The 10,212-nt window shown below is 34.6% G+C and overlaps 1 protein-coding gene across 31 annotated transcripts in view; it reads left to right on the top strand.

Annotated features, from left to right (window-relative positions):
• The window catches only part of TPC1 (two-pore channel 1), a 47,198-nt gene continuing 36,986 nt past the window's right edge, over nt 1-10,212 (top strand). For 16 of the 31 annotated variants that reach the window (XR_016058591.1, XR_016058607.1, XR_016058608.1 and 13 more), the window contains exons 1-10: nt 1-426; nt 1,656-1,799; nt 1,950-2,057; nt 2,684-2,779; nt 3,788-3,918; nt 6,407-6,467; nt 6,748-6,914; nt 7,751-7,856; nt 8,062-8,139; nt 9,237-9,298. Coding sequence is in view for 15 of the 31 variants with exons in the window: in XM_088870903.1 (XP_088727029.1) it covers nt 304-426; nt 1,656-1,799; nt 1,950-2,057; nt 2,684-2,779; nt 3,788-3,918; nt 6,407-6,467; nt 6,748-6,914; nt 7,751-7,856; nt 8,062-8,139; nt 9,237-9,298 (1,076 nt within the window). In the remaining 16 variants the exon portion in view is untranslated. Of the gene's footprint in view, nt 427-1,655; nt 1,810-1,949; nt 2,058-2,683; nt 2,780-3,787; nt 3,919-6,406; nt 6,468-6,730; nt 6,915-7,750; nt 7,857-8,033; nt 8,140-9,236; nt 9,299-9,416; nt 9,604-10,212 lie in introns of all 31 variants that reach the window. The other 15 variants (XR_016058625.1, XR_016058622.1, XR_016058626.1 and 12 more) reach the window with 7 other exon arrangements.

Raw genomic sequence — 10,212 nt, 5'->3', positions numbered from 1 at the left:
TGTATTCACAATTTCTTTAACATTTCAACGGGTCCAGCCCCTAAGAAGCATTAAGAGAGCATAGAGCTCTCTTTCGCGAAAAACTTCTCTGGTCCCCTTTTTACGCTAGAGTCCACATATCCAGATCTCACGTTGTACCTTATCCGCTACTCCACTGTCTTTCTCTCTCTCTCTCTCTCTCTCTCTCTCTCTCTAAATCTGGAAAGGAGGAACATTCCTTATTAATTTTCTCTCTCTAACAGTTTTTAAAAGCGCGGGAAGTTATTTTTTCTCTGAACTATTAGGTTCTCAGAGAGCCTGGCAATGGATGACCCTTTGATTCGACCTGCGAGCACGAGCACAGGCAGGCCTAACACTTTTAAGAGAAGATCCGATGCTATTGCTTATGGTACACCATATCAGAAGGCCGCAGCTCTCGTTGATCTGGTCAGTGTTTCGCCTTTTTCTTTAAATTCCAATCATTCATGGTGAAAACATCAAGTAACATCGACTCTTTATTGGTATTCTGTCTCTTTCCCTCTCCTATCTTTGAGTTCTTGCATGAAAATTTTTGTTACCAGTGCTTTTTGTTTGAATTTTTATTGTTTTTTATTTATGTATAGTTTGGGAATTTTGCAAATGTTTTGTTTCTAGGTTGTTCGTGATTAAACCGTCTAGATTCAAAAATTTGCAACTGTTACTATGCCTGATAATTGTTTTTTGCAAAGGTGTATCTGCAACTTTTTTTTTTTTTTTTGAATCTGGGAAATGAGGATTTCAAGTGGTGTAGTTGTATGTAAAAGTTGAAGTTTAATTAACCAAGTTTGAGCAATTGTATATGACTGTGGAGGTTGTGGGGCCTCTTATCTGGCCTTGTATCTGAATCAAGCTCCTGGAACAACGCATGATTCATGAGAACTGGCTAAGCTCTCTTATTTTCTTGTGTTAAAGTTTGTTATTTTATTATTCGCTCTTCAGAACATTCAGTGGTTATTTTTTCGCACATTTTTCTTGTAGTAATATAAATATATCTACTGTACATAGTATATGTTCTGCCTTTAATTGCATATATTTGATTATTTGTAGTTTATATTAAAAATATTTTAAACTGGGGTAATTAGTTTATTAACAGCTTAAAAAAAAACTGGGGTAATTAGTTTGATGATTTCAAGAGGAACCCCATGAGACTAATATTGTTTCTGCTGTATTATAAACTCATGACACCTAACTCAACTCTATGAACATTTTTGGTGTATACACAGATCATGGATGTTTAATAGTTCGAAAGAAAAAAAAGAAAAAGGATCATCGATATTAAGTTTAAAACTATGCTTTAACTGAGATACAATTTGATGGTTCCGAGAGAAACCCCATGAAAATAACACTTTGTCATGTGTTATAACTTATAATACTTAATTCAACTCTGTTGACATTGTCGTGGTGATATGCATTTTTGTGTCGAATATTCTTTTGAGGTAACTGCATGCATTCCCCTACGTTTTGTCTGCTACCTTTGTAATTGGAACAATAGAGCTCTTTGCCTTGAGTAGATCTCTTCAATGTTTTGTGCTTTTGGATTAAGAAACCCACAGGTTCTTAGTATTGACAGGAGTGACATGTTTCTTATGCCTTTTTTATGCCTTTTTGTTTGTCATCTAACGAACACACATTTTCAGGCTGAGGATGGAATCGGGTTACCAGTAGAGGTTCTTGAGGGTTCAAGATTTGAGAAGGCCGCAAAGTTTTACTTTATCTTTATGCGGTTCAATTTGCTTTGGAGCCTTAATCTTGTTGCTCTAGTATTGCTAAATTTTCTTGAGGTCAGTTGAGGTATTTATGCTTTCGGAATGACGAGTCCTGGTCACTACCAAGATTATTTTGGTGGAAAAAGTAAGATGATAAATTATCAGTTTGGTCTGACATTGATATGTATCTAATGTAATTCTTCTTCTCTTGATTGTCTCTTATAGGAGCCTTTATGGTGTGCCAATACAACTCCATCTCCTTGCAACGACAGACAGTCTTATTTCTTGGGGGAGTTGCCATACTTAACTCTTAATCAAGCTCTTGTTTATGAGGTTTGTTTGATTCTATAGGGACACAGTTATATACGGATCATCTTATTATTAGGTGCTTAATGAAAAGTGTTGAAAGGTCAATTTCGAGAAGTGGTGGTGTGTCCTATGGATGGTGGTCTCAATTTTGATTCTAATTTTTCGTGAATGAAATTTTTTTGAACTGGATATCCAGGGTTTGCTTTGACAAGTAAGAATTTCTGCAGCACATTTGTTATTTGGACACTTCAGAGCAAACACAGTCTGTATCCTACACTTTGTAAGACTTGTGGCACTTGCAGGACATGGCTAAACATATCTGACAATATTTTTGCAAAGACCCTTTGAGTGCCCTTACAGTGGATACTAAATTGGCTGTTTGAAAACAATTATTTGAAGTTCCAAAATGGAAAAAGGTGAATAACAGAATGCATGACGGCATAACACTTAAGAAGGAATATTAAAGGTTTTGAAACACGATGTTACATCCATTGTAAATGATGATTCCCTTATATGTCATTTTCTTGCTATTTCCTATATGTGATAATGAATTATTATGTAATATTGGAAAATATTGCTTCTAGTATTTTCTCTCTTTTCTCTTCCTATTTATTTTATAGTGCTAATGGTGTATTCATTACCTATTGCAGGGAGTAACTCTACTGATACTGATTTTGCATACCTTATTTCCAGTTTTGTATGAGGGTTGGGATTGCTATTGGAAGAAGTCACTTAATGTCATAAAGGTGCTTTGCCACAAATTTTTTGATACTTTTTATTTTTTATTTTCTTTTTCATTCAAACCAATCATCCAACATCTTAGTTATTCCTAAAGAAATATTTCTTATAATACTGCTTGTGGTGTTATATATGCATGCCAACAAGATCACTTAGTGTTTATGCTTAAATCATGAATTACTTCCTGATCATACTTGCAAAAGTGATGGCAGATAAGTGCTCCACTCTTTTTGCAAAGAAGAATCCACATATGCAACAAAAGGCAACATACAAATAACGACAGAAAAAACAACGGAACAAATAAAGATAAAGAATAGAAGCTTATAGAAGCTATATGAATATTGTCCTACTATACTAGTCTTCTTGTGAGCCTTGGTTGGGATAATTGTGCAGTGGGGAAGAAAGAGTCATGGTACTTGAGCATATCAAAGATCTGTCGAAATGCTATGAATTTCCTGCCTTCTTTTTGGTAAAATTGACTGCTCACCTTGGCATTTACCTTGGGTTTCTCATTTTAGGAGAATATCTACTCTAATAGTTATGAAAATTAAGTAATATAATTCTTTCTTATTCATCTTTCTATCTGACTGATACAGGTGAAGCATGAGTGTTTATTTATTTATTTTTAACCGAGGGGGGGGGGTTAAACAGTGAAGGGGTCCCCTACCCATAGTAGGAATGTAATTCAAGACGTCATGTTGTGGTGCCCTGCCACCTTGACCACCTAACGTTGAGGCCATTCCTCTATGTGTTGATTTCCTAGATGAATATGAGGTGGTCCCTTGTTTAGTTTAATTGTCTTGTTTCTGACTTGGTTATTGGCTTTCACTCAAGCAAAGTAACTCAGAAACTACAAAGTTGGTTGTTGCCATTCTATTGGATGATAGAAGATGCCTATGCTTTCAATTCTGCAAAATCTATTTACTTTATGTTTTACATGGATCATATTGATAGTCAGTCTATGTTATTCAATTTTTGTTCTAATCTATTATTGATCTGACTGATTACATTTGCAGGTTATATTCCTTTTGCTCTTGATGGGTGACTTATTCGTTGATGCTCTATATGTAACTCCGGGGCCCATTACATCTTTGCCTCTCAGATTTGCCCCATATATTCGTGTTATCTTTGTCATTCTGAATATCAGGTATGTTGATATGATCTTCTTTTTCTTTTTGATAATTGAATTCTAGGTGTGCCTACTCTGTGATATGGATTTCTCATCAAGTGTCTTCTTATTTATTAACTCTTTTAGGTTATTTACATTAAACATCTATATAAGTTAGCTTTTTTGTGTGCAAAGAGTAATCAATATGTGTTCAGTGGAATGAATGAAATAACCTTCTGCTTTGATGCTTTCTTGAAGGATTTGTTTAGATGGACAGAACAACCTTTCAAACTCACGACTGCTGAAGTCTGATTCTGCATTGTGAATTCCATAATGAATTCAAAGATAACTTAAGATGATCTGGACCTTATGCAAGTTTACTGCCTCTATTCTTTTGTCTTTGTAGCCTATCTTTCTCTTAGCTCTTCCCATGATCTTTTTTGAATATTGAGGTATTTGAATGGAATTTTGGTCTAGCCTATCTTTCTCACAGTGCTTCCCATGATCTGTTTCGAATATTGAGGTATTTGAATGGAATTTTGGTCTAGATTTTGTGGAATTTCTGGCCTTTTATTTGGAGACTTGATACCATTATAAATACACTAATTCTAGATTATCGGGGGAAACTGATGTGTTCAAATTTGCCTCTTGTTTGGAGACTTGATACCATTATAAATACACTAATTCTAGATTATTAGGAGAAACTGATGTGCACAAGATTATCTTACGTTTTTAGGTGTGGATACTCCATGACGTAGGGTACAACACAAAGAACTGCCAACTATTAGGACATGGATGCCTATCCAAAAACCCCAAGTGTCTCCTTAGTCTTTTAGCTTGTGCATCAAAATGATTCTTTAATTCTTGTCTTACTTGGTTACTCAAGTTCTAGGAGTCTAGTTGAATTTTGGGAAAATTATAGATACCTCCCATGGATCCAATTTTCTAGGCATGCCCATCCTCTATACTTTTTAAATCACGCCACTAACTCAAATACTATTTATTTTTGCTGCCCCCCCCCCAACAACAAAAAAAAAAGTAGAAGTAAAAAGTAGTTTTCTAGGGATGAAAAAATCCTCCCTATAACCCACGTTTCTCTCACCACCCTCATTTTTTGTAAATGAAGTTTGTCTGGTATAGTGTGGCAGACATGCTTCTGGTCCGTATGTACCTGGTTGGGCGCACTTTGTGTGGCTTGATTTATTTCCTTGAGAGAAACATGTCTTGGAGGCAGGGGTATTTTCATCCTAAAAAAGAGCTACTTTTTTACTTGGGGGTGGGTGCAAAAGTAAATAGTATTGGGGTCAGTGGTGTGATTTAGAAAGTATTGGTGGTGGGCATGCTTTGAAGGTTGGGTCTAGTAGGGTATCTATAATTTTCCCTTGAATTTTTATGAATTAGATAAGATTGGTAACTTTTTTTTTCTTTTTGATGTATATAAGTTGTGATATGTTCATTAATATTCTTTTTTCCCATTTCCCCTTTATATGAGAAAGGCTTTGAGCAGTAGTTTAAGAATCTGTGATCTAACTCGAAATAGTCTGCATTGGATCATAATCAGTAGATCTCTGGTTCTGGAGGCTCACAAAGTGGAGACTATAGTGAACTGGGTTATTTTTCTTTTGGACGCATGCTATTTTTGAGTCCCAACTAATTTTTCAAAAATCACTCCAGATCGATGTTATTCCCCTTTTTACCTTCTTTGTTTAGAAAATGAAAAATCTATGCCTTTTTATTTCTCATCCATCTTAGTCCTGAATTGGAGCCTTCTGCTCGTATTTGCAAGATCCAAAGCAATTTTTTTGGAATCATAGACCTATTTTTCCAGAGAATTCCAGTAGACACTTTAGAGAGAAATGTTGAGAAAAATTGTAAAAATACAATCCCAGTAGACATTTTAGAAGATGCAACATCTTGAAGGTCTGGTGGGAAGTTGTGAATATCATCATCAGAGCCTTTTCCCAACTATTTGGGGTTGGCTACGTGAATCCTGGCCCGCCATTCTACTCTATCAAAGGGCCATATCCTTAGTGAGGCTATAAGTCCTCATATCTTTTCTCACTACTTCCAAACATGTCTTTTTGGGCCTACCCCTTGCGCTTTTTAAGCTTTCCACTTGAACTAACTTGCACATCCCAACAGATGCTGTATTGGGGTTTGGTGGAAACCTGTAACGATAAAACATAAGGGCAAAACCTTGTACAGGAAAGGGTACAACATCTAGTTGTAAAAACAATGACCATTTTAGAAATGTTACAGATGTGGATGATAGTTCCGTGAAAAAGGTTCACTAAACCTACACCCAAATTTGGCAGATGTTCATGATGAAATTGGAACATCTATTTCAAACTTTTTACCTCTTTTTTTGTCGGATTGTTAGTCTTCTATAGAACTACAATTTTATGGGTTTATTTATTAATCTAGTAGTTTTTGATATTTTGAGATCCTGATGCATGACATTTCCTTTTCATCATGGATGGGCTTTGGAGTTATTGACATGATGTTCTCTTTTACCCTTGATGCTTAGGGAGTTACGGGTTTGTATGTTGACATTAGCTGGAATGGCACAGGTGTACTTTGATGCCTTGGTAATCTCCTTTTCCTTGCTTCACCTTATGTCCACTTTTAAGTTTAAAACTTCTGCCAGTAATTTCTATACGAGTATAGTTTTAACAATTGGCAACACAATCATTTTGACATCCTTTGGGAATTTGATATGATATGTAATACCTAAAATATTTTCTGCTGCCGCATGTTCTAATATACATAGCATTCCATTACTCAATGCTCTTGTTATTCTGAAATTGTTTGTATAGTGCTCCGATTAATTTTTACCTAATTAGTTTTTCAGCTTTGTTTTGGATGCAGGCCATGGGTTTCTTGTTTATGTTGTTCTCTAGCTGGTTGGCTTATGTCATATTCGAGGATACCATTCAGGGCTCTATGGTATTTAAATCCTATGGGGCAACTTTGTACCAAATGTTTGTTCTTTTCACCACGTCCAACAATCCAGATGTTTGGATTCCTGGGTACAAGTAAGCAAGAATCTATACAAGGATAATTTTTCATATTATTCAGTTATTTGATAGTTGTGATGCATCAATAAAAAATACAGAACTCCAAAAAATTCTTTGTATAAAGGCTATTGTTCAAATTGTAACTATCAAAATTTTTAGAAGTCAATTTATGTGGGGGATTTGTGGTGACACCTTCCATTTGGTGACTTGCACTTTATATTATATTTGTGGCTTCTCTCTCTAGTAACCATCAAGTTTTTGCGAGGTTTGCTTCATAAGTTTTTGTTCAATTAGTTGAGTATTATATCAGTACATGGCATAGAGAGAAATGGTATTGCATCGAAACTGGTTGAGTCTTATTATTATACCACTTCGCAAAACTTTTATGAACAGCTTAAACTTGGTTAACACATACACACTGTGGGTGCTTGTATAGGTCCAAGAGTGATGCTAGGTGATGATACCTACTTCCACTTCTTCATCATGCCTCCACTTCTTCATCATGCTTGCACTTTAGAACTATCTGTATAGTGATTTGACTATCATATTCATGGCAAAACTCACCCCATTCATATGAGTTAGTGGATTCAAATGGTCCAATACTCCAATTGCAATGAACAATATTTAAGTGTTATTGTGTTATTAATGTTTGAATTCCTTTGCTTTGTCTGTTTGAATTGCTTTGCTTTGTCCTTTGATGATTGTGTTAGTTAGTCAAGACATGCCAAATTAAGAATCATTTTTTTATGTACTATTTATTTTTATATATTTTGGATTTGTCACTGAAGGAGACTAACATTGTCAATTGAGTGTATGTTTTGACATATGGCCAAACTAATCACAATTATTTGCAGGAGTTCTCGGTGGTATTGCCTCTTCTTTGTGCTTTATGTGTTACTGGGGGTGTATTTTGTCACCAACCTAATTCTTGCCGTTGTTTATGATAGTTTCAAAGAGCAGGTATATTCTCATGGGATGCTATATTTCTCTTGCATTAAGTTTCGAATTTAGCACCATCAGGACCTTTTTGGCCATTGGTTATATCAAAGATAAGTAATGCAATATATATTCATATTTTCCATGGAAATCATCAAATTTTGAGACGAGTCTGGTGGAATCTTTGAATTATGTGGACAGGTTATTTTCTTCTGATTGTATCTTGCAGCTTGCAAAACAAGTGGTTGAGATGGACACTTTGCGGAAAAATATCTTGACAGTAGCTTTTAATATTCTGGATGAACATGTAAGTGGGTCTTGAATTTTACTTTTGGTCTCCAGGTAGTTTGTATAACTTGTTCCTTTCCTTATATCTTGACATATATGTAGAGCATTCTTCTAATCTATTTTTATGAATTCCATATGCGGTCATTATGACGGAATCCTATTGTATTTGTGTGGCATTCATGTACAATTTTTGGAATGTACAAAATATGCAAGTTAAGCAAGAATTCAAAACTGTTGTTTTTTATTTATTTACTTCTTTTGCAATCAATGTCATAAAAAACACTTATTGTGTACATTTTGATCGTTTAAAGAAAAAGAAGAAGAAAGAGTGATCTGATCTTTGTGGGGGAATAATATATAGTTTTTTCTTTTGTGAATCTAGTTTCTGCAATAGTTCATTGTATTGCATCTCTTTCTTGATCTCATCCCCTTTTGGTGGGTACGTTTCTCTTCTTATTGTGTGTTGGCTACTCTTCAGGTCCTGAGGTGTGCGCATCACTTGTGTTATAGTGTTTTTTCTTGTGTTGTTTTTTTAATTTTTATTTTCTTCATGACTGTGAATTATAGCGCATCTCTTTTTCTCTTATGTCATTCTCCCTTGTGGTTTAAACCTGAAAAGGAATTCAATATATTATTATTGAATTAAAAGACAAGATGTCTCTGTATTATGGTAATTTTCCAATGTATAGTGGGTGTCACAATCTATAATCTTACACTATTGATAGCTCCAATTTATTTGAATTTTACTGAAATTTGTTCAAAAATCTTGACTGGTGGGTGCCACAATCTATAATCTTACACTATTGATAACTCCAATTTATTTGAATTTTACTGAAATTTGTTCAAAAATCTCGACTAGCACTTTCCTTACCCTTCTTTCTCATGAGCACAATTTCTACCTTGGCCTGACCCGTCTTGTAATCTAGACCACCAGGAAATCTTTTTCTGCATTTTTTCCACATGTTCGACTATAGTTGTTCAGTATTTAGTAGATTGAAGTATTTAGGCAATTGTTTGTCACCATGGCATTATGTATTTCTAATGCAGATGGGATGATTTATTGTCAGAGGCCTTGTGGATATATTGAGTGGGATTATTTCTTTTTTGTGTCAACAGAAGCAAGGTTTTCTTAATAAAGAGCAGTGTATATATCTTTTCGAAGAGTTGAATAACTATAGGTATGACTTCATCCCCATCCGTTTGTAATTTGTGAAACTGAAGTTCTTTTTTATATGGGTGTTACGTAGTGTGCAATTGTTATGACTTAGTCAATATTGGTATGACATGGTATTGCAGATGTGCCTGGCCGATGGATATGAATTGTTTTACTATTGCAAGGGCCACAAAGTTTATGGATACTATGTCATTGAGGAATGCGTAACAAAAAATATTTATTGTTTTGGAGTGTTAGGATCTGTAAACGATTTCAGAAAATATCTATGCATCCTCCAAATATGATTTTGTCAAGTTTACAAAAACAGAGGTATATATTTTCATCTCACTTCTCTCGTACCCTTTAGTTCTGTCTACTTTAGCTCTATCCAGATTGCTTTGATCTGATATTCATTAGTGTAAAGTGAATAATGAGGTAGAAGGTTGTATGAGGATAAGTTCACTTCTGGTTTCATCAGGCTAACATAACCTTAAATTCTAGTATTCTACAATGAATGGATTGCAGGCTTGGTAAGAAAATTATGTAAATAGTTTCATCATTTTTATTTTATTATTTTTTAGATTTTTAGGTTTGGGGTTATATCGGGTTTTTGATCTTCTTTAGGGGTGTTTATGTCTTTTGTTGATTGTAGAGATTTTAGGGGTAGAATAGGAAAATTTATTTTATTTTAAAAGATAGTAATAAGGAAGCTAGAGAGAAAATAGGGAAGATACGGATTAGAGAGATTTATGGGATTATGTGAGGTTGAGAGAGAGAAGAAAGAGATTTGCGTGAGATAAAGAGAAGAGAAAAAGATAAAATGTCGGAGAGAAAGAGAGTGAGTGTTTGGTTTTCTATTTTATTTTTATTATTTCTTTTTAGTTTCTATTCAAAGGGAAAAAGGCCCTTTTTTGAGAATTGGTTATTTTTGATGAGTAA

This window comes from Amborella trichopoda, chromosome 1 (assembly GCF_054954075.1).
Source record: "Amborella trichopoda isolate Santa Cruz 75 chromosome 1, AtrichopodaSantaCruz75HAP2 v2.0, whole genome shotgun sequence".
Classification (NCBI taxonomy): domain Eukaryota; kingdom Viridiplantae; phylum Streptophyta; class Magnoliopsida; order Amborellales; family Amborellaceae; genus Amborella; species Amborella trichopoda.
This window is presented reverse-complemented; position numbering and strand designations above follow the sequence as displayed.